The sequence below is a fragment of the Hypanus sabinus genome, chromosome 4 (assembly GCF_030144855.1).
Source record: "Hypanus sabinus isolate sHypSab1 chromosome 4, sHypSab1.hap1, whole genome shotgun sequence".
Taxonomy (NCBI): Eukaryota; Metazoa; Chordata; class Chondrichthyes; order Myliobatiformes; family Dasyatidae; genus Hypanus; species Hypanus sabinus.
In genome coordinates, this window is record NC_082709.1 from 111,667,688 (window position 1) to 111,685,935 (window position 18,248).

The 18,248-nt window shown below is 39.9% G+C and overlaps 1 protein-coding gene and 1 pseudogene across 7 annotated transcripts in view; both read left to right on the top strand.

Moving 5' to 3' along the window:
• phf11 (PHD finger protein 11) overlaps nucleotides 1–18,248 on the top strand; it is a 375,863-nt gene that overhangs the window by 315,801 nt on the left and 41,814 nt on the right. For all 7 annotated transcript variants that reach the window (XM_059967909.1, XM_059967905.1, XM_059967902.1 and 4 more), the window contains exons 7-11: nucleotides 7,504–7,583; nucleotides 10,249–10,301; nucleotides 10,728–10,782; nucleotides 12,069–12,133; nucleotides 15,291–15,339. In XM_059967909.1, the coding sequence (XP_059823892.1) occupies nucleotides 7,504–7,583; nucleotides 10,249–10,301; nucleotides 10,728–10,782; nucleotides 12,069–12,133; nucleotides 15,291–15,339 (302 nt within the window). The remainder of the gene's footprint in view (nucleotides 1–7,503; nucleotides 7,584–10,248; nucleotides 10,302–10,727; nucleotides 10,783–12,068; nucleotides 12,134–15,290; nucleotides 15,340–18,248) is intronic.
• LOC132392325 (sin3 histone deacetylase corepressor complex component SDS3-like) lies at nucleotides 1,695–3,975 on the top strand (annotated as a pseudogene).

Below are 18,248 nucleotides of genomic sequence, written 5' to 3' on the forward strand. Positions count from 1 at the left end.
ACTTGAAGCTGTCTTTAAACAGTAAGACATCTGGATAGTCATCAGGCAGACATAGCATGGAATCATGAGAGGCAGGTCCTGTCTGAAAAATTTACTTGAGTTCTTCGAAAATATAATGAGTGCAGTGGATAGATGAGAACTGTTGTATGCTTGGATTTTCATAAGGCGTTTGTTATGGTGCCACATAAGAGACTTATCCATACGATAAGGATGCACAGAGTTGGGGGTAATATGTTAGCATGGGTGGAGGATTGGTTAACTAATACAAGGCAGAGAGTTGGGATAAATGTGTTTTTCTCTAGTTGGCAATCAGTTGTGAGTGGAGTGCCGCAGGAATTGGTGCTGAGCCCACAACAGTTCATGGGATACAGTACATTAACGATCTTGGAAAAGTGATTCCAACTTTGCTGATAGCACTAAATTGAGCGGGAAAGCATATTGTACGGAGAATACAGTAATTCTGCAGAGAGAAACATAGGTTAAATGAACAAGTCTGGCAGATGAAGTGCAATGTTGGTAAGTGAGAGCTCATCTCTTTGGAAGGAAAAGTAGACAATCAGGTTCTTAAGTGCTGAAAGATTGCAATATGCTGATGTGTAGGGAGACTTTGGGTTCTTGTGCATGTATGGCAAAAGTTTGGTTTGCAAGTGTTATAGGTTATCGAGAAGGCAAAAGGAATTTAAGAGCAGGGAGATTATGCTGTAACTGTACAGGGTATTGATGAGGCCACACCTCTGACATCCCCCTTGCACCTATTTCCAAGCACCTTAAAACTATGCTCCCTCGTGGTAGCCATTTCAACCCTGGGAAAAAGCCTCTGGCTAGCCACACGATCTATGCCTCTAGAGGCCACATCTGCTGGGTTGCTTGAAGTGTTTACATACCTCCACAGAGATGTTTGTGAGACCCTAAGTATTTCTGAGACTCTGTTTGCAACAAAGGTTCGGAACCTGGAAGTTTCATTCTTGATATACTTCAGCACAGAAGTACTAACAGTCCAACATACTGAGCCCGGAAGCTGCATGTGCAACTCATTCCTCCGTAACGTGTCCACACGGCTTGGCGCAGTAGCAGCGATGAGCCCTATACAAGGGATGGAAACTGACTTCAACGGAGCTACACTCGGTCTTCCAATGATAAAATCACTGTGCACCTGAGAGCACATTGTGTGCAACAATAGATAGGTCACTGCTCCGTAGCCATCCTTGCTTGTGTCTGTAAAGTGGTGTAATGGTGCAGCAGTAACTTCTCTGAAATCCAAGGGTTTCAAACATATAGCAATCTTGACTTTGTCCAACTGGCAGAGTTCTTCCAGCCAGCTTGTCCACACATGAGCATGAGTTGGTACCGTGTCATCCCAGCCAAGCCCTTTCTTACATAGATCTTGTAGGATCTTAGCAGATAACATCACCGAACTCAAGATTCCTAAAGTGTGGTAGATGGAACTGACTGTGGAGAAGATCCCCCTTCTGGTAGGTAGTCTATCTGGGATCATGATCTTGCATTACAGTGAGGAGGCTAGGGAGTTGCAGCTGAGCAGGATCAGTCATGATTAAAAGGCGGAGCAAATTCAATGGGCCAAATAACCTAATTCTGCTCCTATGTCTTATGGTCTTAAAGTTGGAAGTATTCAACTGAAGTCACCATTGCACACTCAGTACCCTTTCCACCGAAGGAATATCTTGATCCAAATCCTTCATGTATTTCACTCTTTGCTCTTCCGGTGTCACCGTTCGCACACTGAATCTGTTGCTTATCCACTTTGTGAGTTGAAAGCACAAATGGATAAAAGGTCATGATAGGGAGATATCATTTCCTCCTCAGAGGACACTGACACAAGGCAGCCTTCAACATAGAGGCATTGCAAAGCCTTATCCACTGTCTCGCAGATGAACTGCTCTTCCTATGCATTTCCTAAGAGTGAATTTGGCACGGCTCAATGAAGTTGCCCTATCAGGCCACCAGAAAAACCTCAGTAAATCTGCAGCTTTTGCTGGTATTTTAACCTGATGAAACCTTGATTCAATAGCTGCCATAATCACCACTGGATTTTTTTCTGAATCTGGTTAGGACTCCAATCAGTGAACTAGTAAGATCTGGTCCTTGTAAAAGCTGAGCATTAAGTGATATTCTCTGAAAAGTTGTTCTACAGTCAAACACAACACAAAGTTTCCTTTTTCTGGGATGATAAACAGCATGATATGGAATAAACCCATATGGAACATGTCGCATGACCCTGATGACTGTTGGTTTAAAGACAAAGAATGTAGAAACCATGGCAAAAAGGGCCACATTGGCAGAGTATGCAAAGCTAGTAAACAGCAGAAAAAGGAAAAAAATACAGAGAAACAAGAAACCCCAGAAAGGAAAACACAATGTACAGAATATGAAAGAAAGCAGATCTGATGAAAACGACTCAGACGAAAGTGAATTGTCTTGCCTGCAACTTCACAGTGTGAAAGAGACAGATGATCGAAGAGTAATAAGGATCACTCCACAAGTGGCAGGTGTGAGACTGAAAATGGAGTTGGACACAGGCTCAGCTTTAACAGTGATCTTTGTACATGACTACAAACAACTGTTTTCTCACATACCTCGGAAATGAACTAAACCACTGCTAAGGACTTACACAGGACAGAGAGTGTGTCCCAAAGGTAAAATTAAAGTGACAGTGACCTATGGAGATAGAACACAGCAGCTGAACCTCTATGTACTGAAAAATGGAGGACCACTGTTGCTGGGACGTGAATGGCTCAGGAAAATCCAGTTGGATTGGCACACCATCAAGGCACTAGATATGTCGACAAAGGAGGGCAGTTCGGCAGGGAAGATGTCCGCAGCTCTCTTCTCACCCATTGTTGACTATTACAACAATGAGGAGGAGCAAGACAGCGTCGACGATAAGGACAAACACAGTACCCGTGGCCGTGACTCAGATGAAGATACAGAGGATGCAAGGGAGACAGATATTACCAGTAACACACACAAAATGCTGGTGGAACACAGCAGGCCAGGCAGCATCTATAGGGAGGAGCACTGTCGACGTTTCGGGCCAAGACCTTTTGTCAGGACATATGACAATAAGCAGGATGATGAAGACTACCTGGAAGTAAAAGAGCAGATAAACCAGGAGAAATTGACATCTCTCAAAAGACAGCTACAGCAGTTACAGGAAGGCATTTTGCAGGAGTATCAGAAAAGGATGAAGAAACTAGATCAACAATACAAGGAAAGAATCCGAAATGCAGAGTTTTTGCTGCAACTAGAGACAGAACAAGTGGGAAGGAATTATATTAAAGAGAAGAAAGCAGCAGTGAAGGAATTTGAAGATAAAGAGATTGAGTTAGAAGAAAAGAAAAAGATGATTGAGAATGAGAGGCTATCAATGGAACTCACAGGATATTCCATAGATATAAAGCCAATAATGACTAGGAAGCTAAGGAGGAGACCTAATGACCCTGCTCCAATTACCGACAAAAGACGAAAACCTGCACCTGCGCAGTTAAATTACTTGTTAACAGATGAACAGATAATGGAAGATCTGTGAACTCCCAAAAAGCTTAAATCTCCGAAAAGACCAGCCAGCATCTTCGTCTACTCCTGTGCATCTTCCCAGCACTCCTGCTGAATCACCAGCACAAAGATATGAAGCACAAATAGAAGATGAAAAGTTATATTACGATAAGAGATGGTATGATAAAGGTCAGGCTGTCTATTTGGAATCTAAGGAGAATATGAAGATTGGCTGTGTAATTAGCTCAGTTGGATCAAATGAGACATGGGTAAGGAAGACAAGTGATAGCACAAAGATGTGTATATATCCAGGACAGCTGCACAGAGGAATCTTCATTATACGGAGGCGATCTGCTGCCTAGAACTCTTAGCAAGTTGGAGGCGCACATCATCTTAACTCCCTATGCTCAGAGGTCAACTTTTCATGACATGTATGGAAATCTGTATTAAACCAAACAAGTTATTGACAGACATTACCTGGAGAGGTTGAGAAGTCCCTCCCCCCCCCCCCCACCACAGACTTGAGTTATAAATGGGTCTTGGACTAAAAGTAAAACAAAGGCTTGTTATAATTTGATGTAATTATGTTACTTTGTTATAATTTGATATTATTAAGTTACTAAGTAAACAAATGGTAGATGTTTGTATGTTAAGGGAAAACATTTTTGTTTAGCGTCGTGCAGCAGTAAAAAAAAACAGTTGATACAGTATTAAAATAAAAGGGGAGGAGTGTACCATATAGCCTACAGTATAATAAGGGACTATTTTATGTTTTAGTAACATGTTGTTGAATGCACTATTAGGCGGTTATTGATCTGCACGTGTGTGCCGAGTTCAGATTCTGCCAGTGAAGAACCATAAAACTTAGCTCCCGTCTCCAGCATTTTTATTAATAACATCGTTGTGTAACCAGGCCACATGCACAACAGTTTTCATTTCGTAAGTTAATGTCCCCATGAGACTTTTGAGCTGTTTTATATGACATAGGTTCAGAGTCCCTCTTTAGTGCAGGCTGGAAGTGAATACCCTGAACTACCCCTTGGGTGTCTAACTCATGTTTCACAGACATTTGAGGAACAAATGAATCAACATTGAGAGTGTCGTGTTTTCTTTGTACCGTATCAATAGAGGAACTCACACCACAGGACTGTCCTGCTGGAGCACCCTTGGCATTGGCCCACTTGAGGCACATTTGACCATCTATGCAGTAATTTCTTCCTGCAACATAAGCTGCTGCTTCCTTCTCTGTTGCTGCTCCTCTTGCACTTACGGTGCATGTGTGTCTTTCAATAATTGTGATGTGTGATTAATGCAGCTAAATCAGCCTGTTTTAATCCATGCAGGGAAGGTGTTGAGATACAGAAGATGCTCTGCCTGTAGCAGAACTTCGAGCGTGGACGTTTGATGCACTGTTGCTCGGGTTTACATAATGCTGTCACTTCTCTGCTATATGTGTAGTCAAAACGTGCCTTGGAATTTGAGAAATCTTTTCACTTGTTTCAACAACATGACTTTTAATATCATATGTTTGGTCCAACATCTATGACTGCACTGCTAAGGCATCCAATGTTTAAAATCACTTTCATTTTGTTTAATTTGATCGACCTTGGGAATTAGCAACGACATGATGTTGCATAGCAACAGCTTCATGGAGACTGGTCAAGCCCTCATTTGCCTTGTGTTCCTTTTGAAGACTTTCAATTTCTACTCGCTAAAGTAGTTTAAATTCTCTTTTGGCAGTCCCAATATGAAGGTTGCTAACATCAGTTGCAAATTTCAATTTACTCCTGTTACTTTTCCCTTATTGTGCTACTCAGAATCAACTCTTTGTTGGCCTGCATCATCGGCGATATTTGATTCTGTAAATGTAGTCAACAACAAACATTCCGTGCATCCACAGCGCTTAAGGCAGACAACCTGTAGGAGCATTCATTAATCAAACTGACTTGAGACAAAGCATGAATACATAACTATACTCATGGTTTCTACCATATCCCAACCCACGTGACAAATTACCCATAACAAACATGCAACACAAAATACAATATAGACAGACAAAATAGGTTCATGGCTCCTACAGAACAAACAGCGTTCAATTCAAATGTTGGTAGCCAGAATATTTCAGCTCTTCAGTAAAACTTAGCGATGAACCCTCAGGCAAACACCACACGATTGCACAATTAGAGCCCAATGAACCATCCCGAGCTGCTTTTAAACCACAGACACACAGCACAAATCAGCAAAAGGTCATTTACTTGTCACAAGCTGCTCCTGGCTTCTCACTGTTGCAATTTTGCCAACAGGTCTGAGGCAATCCTTAGCAGTAGCCTGGTGTTCATTTGGTATATCTATTTTTTTTTATTAACAAAATGTGTAGCAGTTACTTGAAAACAAACCAAAGGCACTGAGAGACTAAGCACAGGGTTTGAAGCTGTATGACGCATTCCACAATAACAAAGTTCCAATGTTCAAAAGCGCATTAAGAATCCAGCAAAGACAAACAATCGTGTAATGATTAAAAAAAACTAATGAAGCTAGCGATATAACAAAATACGCGGTCTAAGCATTTGTAATTTTAGCATATTTAAATTTATTTAAGAGGTGTTAAATGGTCAACATAAAAATATCATTCCCCCCCCCCCCACCCCACATGCCTACTCCCTGTCTTTAATCAAACTGACTTGAGACAAAGCATGAATACGTAACTATACTCATGGCTTCTACCATACCCCAACCCATCTGACAAATTATAATATAATTAAATTAAAATATAATATAGACAGACAAAATAGGTTCATGGCTCCTACAGGTTGCATCACAGTCTGGTATAGAAACACCATGCCCAGTAATGCAAAAGGTGACAGAAAGTATCCCATTCCATCAAAGGTGAAACCCTCCCCACAATTGAATACGTTGTCTTCGAGCACTGCCAGGAGAAAGCAGCATCCATCATCAAAGACCCCCACTGTTTGGGCACCCACTTTTCACTACTACTGTTCAGCAGGAGGTCAAAAAACCTTGGGTCTCGTACCACCAGGTACAGGAACAGTTATTATCCTACAACAGAACAATAATTTGGCACAGGCCAGATAGGCTCTATATGCTGTCAGATTCTAACCATTAGGCTCCTAAGCCGGCATGGACAACTTTAATAAGCACTACTCTGAATCAATTCTACAACCTGCAGACTCATTTTCAAGGACTCTTTACACTCATATTTTCAGTATTATCTTCACAGTTTGTCTTTTGTCAGTGGTTGTTCGTCAGTCAGTCTACGTTTATGTGTAGTTTCTCATAAATTAAATTGTATTTCTTCCTTTTCCCTGTAAATGCTTGCAAGAAAATGGTAACACATTTGTACTTTAATAATGAATCTACTTTGAAGTTGGGGATTCAGAAGAGAGTGAGGGCACTTTATAGGACTATATAAAATTGTGTATGGGAAAGGGAAGATAGAGCAGGGAAGTTGTTTCTGCTGGTAGGTGAGACTAGAACTAGGGGGCATAGTCTGAAGTTTCGGTGGGGGGGGGAATAGATTTAAGATGGAGATGAGATTGTGAAGGTGCACAGCAGAAAGTTGCAACTCCCTTGTAGGATGTTTTAGCCATGAGGGTTCACAGAGTTAGAGGGTCACTGTCTCTTGACTTGTACCACTCTGGTTTTAGATCCTGCTTATCAGGAAATGATTCTATGGTCACACCTATGTTAGGTTGACTAGTTTGCTGGCTCTTGGGTGTTGGTGAAGGGGTCTTTGCCTGAGCTCTGTGTGTGTGTGTGGTGTCTCGGCTGATACAACAATATCTAGCTATTGTTCTTATGCCACATATTTACAGATGAAATGGAAATTGGACCATCTGTTTTCTCGTGGTATTGACTGAGGTGAAATGTAAACCAGGCTGCCAGTTAATTATTACACAATCAGTCTGCCTTAATGTTACTACTGTGTCACTGTAGTTGTAATTAAATATGCTTTCATTTTTTTTTGTTAAGGGCAGACAGTTCTGACACAGATGAAAGTGATGACTTGCCAATATTTACTGGCTGCCACATACAACTCAGTGCTAAATCCAGTGAGTAAAATATGGCATACTACGTATCAAAATATTGTTAGTATTTTAGGTCAACATTGCTGATGCAAAGCATCACTGTTTTGACAAAGGAGCTATTGCTGAAAAGGGGCAAAGAGGTTTTAAAAAAAGATCAGCTATAATCTTACTAACTGAATAAAATTATCAGCTTCTGCTGCTTGTGTCTTCATTGTTTGGATAACAATCTAGTCATACCTCAGGGTGAAACATTAGTTGTACCGTGGTAACTATGTTTGAAATCAAGCTCTGACCCACAATAACTAGCCAATACCCAATATATCAATTTCTCGAAGGTAAGATCATAAGATGGTATAATTATATTTTTGTGTGCATATTATTGTCTTCTGCAACTGGCTGGTTAAATTTACATGACTCAAAATTTGATCTGAATCTATCCCAGTGATCAAGCCTGGCACTCCAGTAACTTTACCGAAATTCCATAAGGCCATTTCCTTAATTAATAAACTGGTACCCAAACCCACTGCACATCATCAGCATGATAATAGTCCTATCATCCTTTTTCATCTTGTTGTAAAAGTGACCTGGGGATATATTGTACAAAATGGATACTTCTGTTGCTGTTTAGTCCTGACGAAGGGTCTCGGCCCGAAACGTCGACAGTGCTTCTCCCTATAGATGCTGCCTGGCCTGCTGCGTTCCACCAGAATTTTGTGTGTGTTGTTTGTACTTCTGCTGCTCGTAGTTTTCTAGCACTCTGGTTCCAGAACCTGGCCTCACAAGTTTATTTGGCTTATATTAATCGTCTTTCCATCATTTTTTCTTATTCTAAAGCTTGGAGTTAAATTGGCTCTGCCCAAAAACAGAACAATACCATTGTTCAGTGATGGAGCTTTTATCCTAAGTCATTTGGTTTTAAGTTCACTTAGTCCAATCCTTGATTACATAATGAGGATTGATGCATTCTTACAGTGCTGCTGGTGTTGCATACTTTGAGGGACTGTCTGCCTTGAATCGGTAAGCTTCAAGACCTTGTTCTCGATAGCTCCTTGTGCAATTGGGTCAACAATTTCCTCATTTGCAGACCCCAGTCTGCTTGGATTGGCAACAGCATCTCCTCCATAATCTCCATCAAATATTGAAAGATTGAAAATCTGGCTGAGTTGTGCCGCAAGAACAATCTCTCACTCAGTGTCAGCGAGACCAAAGAGCTGATCATTACTTCAGGAGGAAACCAGCGGTCCATGAGCTGGTCTTCATCGGGGATCAGGGGTGGAGGGGGACAACTTTAAATTCCCTGGTGTTATCATTTCAGAGACCTGTACTGAGCGCAGCATGTAAATGCAATTACAGAGAAAGCATGGCAGCACCTCTACTTCCTTATGAGCTTGAGAAGATTTGGCATGACATCTAAAACTTTGACAAACTTCTATAGATGTGTGGTGGAACGTACATTTACTGGCTGCATCATTAAGCACATCTACACAGAGTGCTATCGCAGGAAAGCAGCATCCATCATCAGGGACCCCCACCACCCAGGCAATGCTCTCTTTTTGCTACTGCCAGAAGGGGAAAAAGTGCAGAAGCCTCAGGACCCATACCACTAGGTTCAGAAGCAGTTATTACCCCTCAACTATCAGGCTCGTGAACCAGAGCTGATAACTTGACTCACCCCATCACTGAAATGTTCCCACAACTTATGGACTCACTTTCAAGGACTCTTCATCTTATTTTCTTGATATTTATTGCTTATTTATTTATTATAGTTTTTTTCTCTTTAGTATTTGCACAGTTTGTTGTCTTTTGCACATTGCTTGTTTGTTTGTGCTGTTGGTTCTATTATGGTTCTTGGATTTACTGAGTGTGCCTGAATAAAACAAATCTCAGGGCTGACGTGGCATATATGTACTTTGATAATAAAGTTACTTTGAACTTTGTTTGCATATTAAGCCAATGGTTATGAGACATATTTCCTGGCAACCATTATCAAAGAGAAGTGGGCTTCTAGCATTTCAGTCTACATACATTTGATCACAGACATTGCATCAGTTTGTTGGGGTGTTACCTTTTGTTGTATGCAGTTTGTTGCTGTGTGGGAAGACTGAAATATTGCCTGCTGAAGGCATTGCTTTAGAGCATAGCAACATTACTTAATTATGCAAGCTGTGCCACCTAGTGATCTCCCAATTTAATCCCAGCCTAATCAAGGGGCAGTTAACAATGACCAATTAACTGACCAACCGGTATGTCTTTGGACTGTGGGAGGAAACCAGATGATGTGGAGGAAACCCATGCGGTCACGGGGAGAACGTACAGGCAGTGGCAGGAATTGAACCTGGGTCACCTGTACCATTTAAGTTTTCTGAATGTATTTTTTTGCAGCTTTACTGCTGCTACCAGCCCCAGTATAAACTCCAAACAGACAAATCTGACTACAAGCAGCCATTGGATTTAATTTCCACTCTGCAGGAATGAAGTTTTTCCCAAATAACTTTTATCATAGCCCTTATTCAGGACAATAATTGTATTTGTTTAATAAAAGGAGATTGTTTAAAAGAAGACGATGAATTTGCTAAATGACAAATCCAGTAGGAATTAAGGCAGAAGCTTTTGAACAAAATGGTGTTGATGCAATTAAATTCATCAGTAATCAAAATGGCTGTTGTTGTTTGTTCAACGTTACATTTAGAAACTGGATCAAAACAAATAAAGCTTGAAAATAATGATTGGAAACAAAATAAGGTGGGTATCATGATTATACAGTTGGTTTATAGTTGTAACATGTATGGAAATACAATGAAAAACTTTTGCATGCTTTGTTTTTGCACAGTAGGGGAATTAAAGGTTACGAGGAAAAGGCAGGTAGGTGGAGATGAGTCCATGGCCAGATCAGCCATGATCTTATTGAACAGCGGAGCAGGCTCGACGGGCCAGATAGCCGGCAGAAGCACAGAGAGGAACAACAAATTTTTGAACTTATTGACTGCTGCTTTACTGTTTTGTAATGAGAATTTCAATAGTTTCAATTTATCGACTGGGATGCATTAAAGTATCCAGTAAATAGTCATAAGAAAATAACTAAAATGTCATCTATCTCTTGGGGTTTGCTATTATTGGTTAGTTGTTCCGTCCATTTCCCCTGCAATTTTTGTGTCTTTTGTATTTCAGTTATCCTGTAGTTCCAGACCGAGTCAAGCAGAAGGAATGGATGAATCTTCGGATGGTATGCCTAACTAAAATGTGAATTTAAATGAGAACTAATTCAAGGCATAAATATCGCAGTTAACATGTATATTACATATACTGAATGAAATTCGAAAGCAAAGATTAAAACAACATCAGGTGCATGTTGTGGTCTGAAGGAATGTATTATTGAAGATTAGGTTTGTGTTTGGATGGGTTTCGGGATACAAACTCACAGCAGAGCCAGGGTTCCTTCAGCTGATCTGTCATTTCCCAAACTGGAGCTGAAGGTTTCCTTCTCTTGTGAATATATTTCGGTGGTTTTTGGGTTGCTGGAGAAAGGGAAAGCTGATGTTGGAGCTTGTTGTCATTTTGTATGTCCTCACGTAGGCAGAGAATCCGGTTATTGAGCAATTCTGCTATGCTTCTGTGATCAATTAATGGAAAGTCAGAGGGAAGAATGCTATCAGCCTGATAGGTGAGCATCACCTCAGTGGCGTACCCAGCAGAGACCCTGGCTAAAATCAGATAAGCTGCTGCTTAAGCCCGTTAGTTAAATTGTTTTTTTCTGTGCACCAACAAACACCTTAGTTTTTTCTATGTTGATTTCTTTCTCTGCTTCGGTTTATGCGAGAAATGTAATAACAATCCTGGTATCTTTGTTAAGCGGCATCTTTAGGATCTTGAAAGGCCAGCATATTTTGGCATTGAAATACTTCCAAAGTCACAGTTGTGCTCCGGTCACTCTGTTTACCACAAAACCCCACAAGCAGTAACGTATCAATGACAGAATTATTTTTATCCGATGATGTTTGCGGGACAAAACAGAAGGAACAAAACTGCTCCTCCTTCAAATAGTGGGATAGGATCTATTCCAAAAACCCAAAGAATTGAATGAGGACAGTTTCAGCTGAGGAGTCTGCATTTTCAGCAAAGCAGAATGTCTTCAGTCTTCCTACGAGTCATGATAATGTGGTGATATCACTGGACTAGAACTTGAACTCTCACCTTCTGAGCCAGAGATAGAAGTAGTAACAAACAGCCAGTGCAGTCAGCCTTTTTAATAAGTAGTACTTGATGTTTCTAGATTTAAACAATTCTTGATGTTTCTAGATTTAAACAATCCTTGGTGTTTCTAGATTTAAACAATCCTTGGTGGTTCTAGATCATAAAATCTTGCTAAATCTTGGTGTTTCTAGATTTTAAAATTCTTCTATAAATAAATGATGAATGATTTTTGCTTCAGTAAATCCTCTGTGAAATCTTCAAGTATGTAGTCTGAATGTCTCTTGTTCTTAAACCATTCCTCCTTTTTCTGTGGAACAGAATGCTCACTCTCCTTGCTTGGTACAGGCAGTCCAGGCGACGGTCAAGAAGCCCTAATGAATGAGGTGCGTTGGAGTATTGGAGAGGAGGGACCGAATTCTGTGTAGCAGGGTTGCCTTTGTATGTCATCAAATGAACTGAACAGGAACAGGCAAATCTGGTGTCCAGGGTGATCTCTACAAATTTGACAGTCAGATATGATTAACAATATTGCGAAACAGAATGTTTCATTTGTGATTGTTTATATAATAGTAAAACATTTAATAACAAATGCTTTTCCACAAACTGAATATTAATTGGTTTATGCTTTAATCCATGGAAGACTGCATTGTCCCTAGTTGTAACATTGAATAATTCACCCTTCTGTCACCTGAATCCTCATGTGCTAATGTGACACTATTCCACCTTTCTGAAAGAGAAATGGTGTTGGTACTCAAGGATGTGATATCCCTCTTCCTTAAAAAGACATTGATGTTTAAGTTACCATTACTAGAACAGGATTCTACACCCATACATGGCCACTTTCACTGCCAGTAGCTATTTTGTTTCCAGATTTAATTTTTGAAACTGGATTAAAATTCTGAAACTGATACTATTTAAATTCACATTACAGGTATCCCCCCCTTTACAAAGGTAGAGCGTTCCTATGAAACCTATCTTAAGCAGAAATGGCGTAAAGCGAAGAGCCATTAATTTATACAGAAAATTTTTTTGTAAAAGCAAAAATCCTCTTTGTAATGCGAAAACAGGTTACTAATGTAAAAGTGAAGAGGCATAAAGCAAGCATTTGTAAACCGGGGGACACCTGTAATTGTGTTCTCTTTCAACTCATCTGATTTGTTGGAAAACTCATTGTGTCATCTTCAGAAGATGATCTTCAAAGTGTATTGGAGTATTAAAGGAAGTAATGTTCAATAGTCCGGAACATCTGCTAGCTGGGCACCACTGAAGTCGTGAGAGTGTGGCTTTAGAAATCCACTGTACTTGCTTTTCCATTTCCTCAACATCATTCCCAACAGGAGTATCAGTCTCATTTGATATACAGTATTCAATTGTCTTAGTTTGAATATCATTCTGTGAGAGTGAATTCCTGGTTTTCACCTGCTTTTTATGCAAAATGTGTCCTGATTGGTGGCACTTTGTGTTTACAAATGTGTTGGCTTGGACTTCCCACACTTCATAAACCTCACTGTCTGAAGGCAAACCACAGTGGACTACCACCTAGCATCTGATAACTGTCTGACTGTAATTGACCCAGGTTCTGAGGATCATGAAACTACTGATGTTCAAAATCTGAAATAAAAGCAGGAAATGCTGCAAATCACCAGTAGGTCAAGTGAAGTCAGTGGGCAACAGAAATAACACTCTAGATCGGTGACTCTTGTGTCAGAGTAGCTTGCCTGACCTGCTGAGTGTTTCCAGCACTTCCAGTTGTTGTTTCACCCAATTTGCTTTCATGAAATGGCTTGTGACGTTGGTCATGTTAAACACATACAACTAAGGCTATCGTAACAATTACTTCATTGAATTTAGAATAGTAGGATAACAGAGCACAGAGGCAACTATTTCAAAATCAGAATCAGGTTTATTATCACCGGCATGTGTTGAGAAACTTGTTAACTTAGCAGCAGCAGTTCAATGTAATACATGATATAGAAGAAAAAGAATAAAATAATAATAAGTAACTCAATTTATAATATATGTATATTGAATAAATTAAAATTGTGCAAAAAACAGATATAATTGTATATTTAAAAAGTGAGGTAGTGTCCAAGAGTTCAATGTCCATTTAGGAATTGGATGGCAGAGGGGAAGAAGCTGTTCCTGAATCACTGAGTGTGTGCCTTCAGGCTTCTGTACCTCCTACCTGATGGTAACAGTGAGAAAAGGGCATACCCTGGGTGCCGGAGGTCCTTAATAATGGACGCTGCCTTTCTGGGACACCGGTCCCTTAAGATGTCCTGGGTACTTTGTAGGCCAGTACCCAAGATGGAGCTGACTAGATTTACAAACCTCTGCAGCTTCTTTCGGTCCTGTGCAGTAGTTCACCCACTCCCCACCCCACCCCCCCATACCAAACAGTGATGCAGCCTGTCAGAATGCTCTCCACGGTACACCTATTGAAGTTTTTGAGTGTATTTGTTAGCATACCAAATCTCTTCAATCTCCTAATGAAATATAGCCATTGTCTTGCCTTCTTTATAACTGCATCGATATATTGGGATCAGGTTAGATCCTCAGAGATCTTGACACCCAGGAACTTGGAATTGCTCACTCTCTCCACTTCCGATCCCTCTATGAGGATTGGTATGTGTTCCTTCATCTTACCCTTCCTGAAGTCCACAATCAGCTCTTTCATCTTATTGATGTTGCCAGCTGCGGCACTATTCTACTAGTTGGCATATCTCACTCCTGTACGCTCTCTCATCACCATCTGAGATTCTACCAACAATGATTGTATCATCAGCAAATTTATAGATGGTATTTGAGCTATGCCTAGCCACATAGTCACATGTATATAGAGAGTAGAGCAGTGTGCTAAGCACACACCCCTGAAAGTGTACCAGTGTTGATTGTCAGTGAGGAGAAGATATTATCACCAATCCACACAGATTGTGGTCTTCTGGTTAGGATGTCGAGGATCCAATTGTAGAAGGAGGTACAGAGGCCTTGGTTCTGTAACTTCTCAATCGGGATTGTGGGAATGATGGTGCTAAATGCTGTAGTCGATGAACAGCATCCTGACATAGGTGTTTGTATTGTCCAGGTTGTCTAAGGCCATTGACCTACTGCAATGGGTCCAGGTCCTTGTTGAGGCAGGAGTTCAGTCTAGTCATGACCAACCTCTCAAAGCATTTCATCACTGTAGATATGAGTGCTACATTAGCATTTGAATTTAGCATTTCAAATAAAAATACATCATATACCCATTTCCCGATTGTCTCTAAATCTGTAATATTTTCCATTTACTTGCAGTATATTCCTGTATCTGATTTTTTTTTTTTGAAAGCCACCATTAATTAGATCTTCCATTTTTCAGGTAATGCACTCTAGGTTGTAGGTCATTGTGTAAAATAAATTCACTCCTTCAGTTTTGTTACTAGCTATTTTAAATTTGTGCCTTCTAGTCATAAGCTAATAAGTTTTGTTTCAAAGTAATAGATTATTCAATACACTTGCCTCCTGGTATTTAACTTAACATTTTTTTTGTTTCCTTTTCAGGGAATTGATGATACTGAAAATTCGTGGGTTCATCCTCTTCTCATATTAGGTATGATCACTTAATTTTGCACTGCCTGGGCTGAAATGGTCTAAACATGGTCTTCAGAGCTTTGTCAATTAATCATTGGTGAAGGAAGTATCCAGAACTAATATAATATATAGATAAGGACTATTTAGTCTAACTAGTCCATACTGTACTTGCAAACAAATCTTTCATTCTATCTTCCTCATCCCAGTTCTGATGTACTAGCCTTTTCTCCCTTTTGAAGGTGTTTATAAAATTTGCCATGTTTCCTGTGGCCCTGTAGCTTTTCTTTGAACCTCTCATTTCTATACATTTTTTATATGGCAACTACTTTGTATTTTATGGCTCCTAGTTATAATTTCTCTCATAAAAATATTTTCTCTGCTTCACTCTATCCCATCTATGAGGTCATCTTTAAATCGGTGTTCACAAAATACAGCTGGCAGCTAGCTGTTCATTTGCTTCTGATCGTTGCGATCGCAGAGTTCTTGTAAATTATTTTTGCAATTTCTCGTGATTTTATGTCCTGTTTTATGGGAGGAAGCTAGATGTGTTCAAAGTACTAAGTACAACCAGACCTACATTGCTCACTGTTACTGCTAGGAGTTAAGAATAAGCAATGTTAACTTTTCAGTTGTTCTGTTGACTTGCAGTATTGCTTAATGATTTGCCAGCCTTTATCTCTATCTGCTTTTAACCCACCTGCATTACTTATTTCCTAGGATACGTGTTATTTCTGCCTGTTTTCTGTTAAACTGTGTTACTTCTTGTCTGCGTTTGTCACTTATCAACCTGCGTTTGCAAGTTTTCTGAAGTCAGCTCTACCAAGTTCTTCCTTCCCTGTTGCTGCCAGTAGGTCTGGTTTGATATCATCTACAAATATTGATAAAGTTTCTTTTTCCCAAATGATGAAAGATGATCATTTCAACACTGATTGTATCACACAGAGTTATCAGAATAATTAATCGTAACTATACCTTTCAGATTCCATGCTGACTAAACCTTTTGGATTCCATGTGGATTATTTTTCTGTAACTTTTTCTGGTAAAGATTCTAGTATATTTCCTGGCACTTTCATTGAACAGGCTGGTCTGTTGTTCACTTGTTTTCCATAAGATATAGGGACAGAATTAGGCCATTTGGCCCATCAAGTCTGCTCTGCCATTTCATCCTGGTTGATCCATTTCCCTCTCAGCCCCAGTCTCCTGCCTTCTCCCTGTATCCCTTCATGCCCTGACCAATCAAGAATCTATCAACCTCTGCCCTTAAATATACCCTACGACTTGGCCTCCACAGGTGCCCATGGCAATGAATTTCACAGATTCACCACTCTTTGGCTAAAGAAATTTCTCCTCATCTCCATTCTAAATGGACATCCCTCTGTTTCTGAGGCTGTGAACTCTGATCTTTTGACTCCCCACCATAGGAAACATCCTCTCCAAATCTACTCTGTCAAATCCTTTCAACATTCAGTAGGTTTCAATGAGATTCCATCCCCCCAATTTTCTGAATTCCAGTGAGTACAGGCCCAGAGCCATCAAATGCTCCTCAAATGCCTTTCAATCCCAGAATCATTCTTGTGAACCTCCTTTGAACCCTTGAACCCTCTCCAATGTAAGCACATCCCTTCTTAGATAAGGGGCCCAAAACTGCTCACAATACTGGTGAGGAGGCCTCACCAGCTCCTTTTTAAAGCCTTAATATTACAACCTTGTTTTTATATTCTAATCCTCTCAAAGTGAATGCTCATATTGCATTTGTCTTTCTCACCACTGGACCTTTTCATTTCCTTTTTTCTGTGAAAAATTTTAAGTTATCAGTTTGATTCCCTGGTGTTATTGCATCTTGGTTAGTTCTTTGGGATCAAGGATGATAGACTTCCACCCTAGTTTTTAGGTACTAAGGGGCTAATGCGGTCAAAATGAAAATGGCGTACCCTTCCACATGTGAGACAGGCGGCTGCTGACAGCTTGGCAGGGGGTAAATTGTGAGGCGTTTCTTTCTGCCTGTTACTTACTATGTTGCTAGTGCATGGATTTACCATTCTGGCCTAGGTTATTTTTCCCTTTTAGTTTACAGGTGGCTCCTATTTTTCGAACGTTCGCTTTACGACCAGCTTGCTGTTACAAAAGACCTGCATTAGTACCTGTTTTCGCTAACCAAAGAGGATTTTTGCTTTTATGAGAAAAAGAAGCCTGCTTTATATGTGTATTTACCCTGAGAAAGACTACAATGACCATGAAGCCTTGTGCGGGTAGTTGTTTGTACATGCGTGTATGTGCATATGCGTGTACATGCACATGTGTACGTGCTGATTTTTTGTTCGCCAAATCGATTTTGGCTTGCTGTCTTCCCGAGTTTGATAGGTGAAACTACACCATACGTACAATATTTCTACTTTATATAGGCTGTATATTTATCATATCATTCCTGCTTTTACTATATGCTACTGTTATTTTAAGTTTTATGTGTTATTTGGTATGATTTGGTAGGTTATTTTTTGGGTCTGGGAACACTCAAAAATTTTTCCCATATAAATTAATGGTAATTGCTTCTTTGCTTTACGACATTTCGGCTTACAAAAGGTTTCAGAGGCGTGCTCTATCTTCGGATAGCGGGGGAAACCTGTAATAGTTTTTAAAAAGTTTTCTCCCATTCTCTTCAAACAGAATTGCTATTCTTTTTAAGCCCATCCTCTAGCGAAATACCTGCTTGCTGTTTATTGATTAAAATTTATGCAGCGTTTCTGCTAATTCTTTACCTTTCTGTGAGTTCATCTTGTTCATATTTTGTGCCCTTGTCTCTAATTTTCCTTTTAATAAAATTCCTGTAAAATACTATTACTTCTTTCAATATTGTTGCATCTCATTACAACATTTCTTTGCTTTGCTTTTTAAAAAAATTCTTAAATTGTTTTATTTAGTACTCTGCCT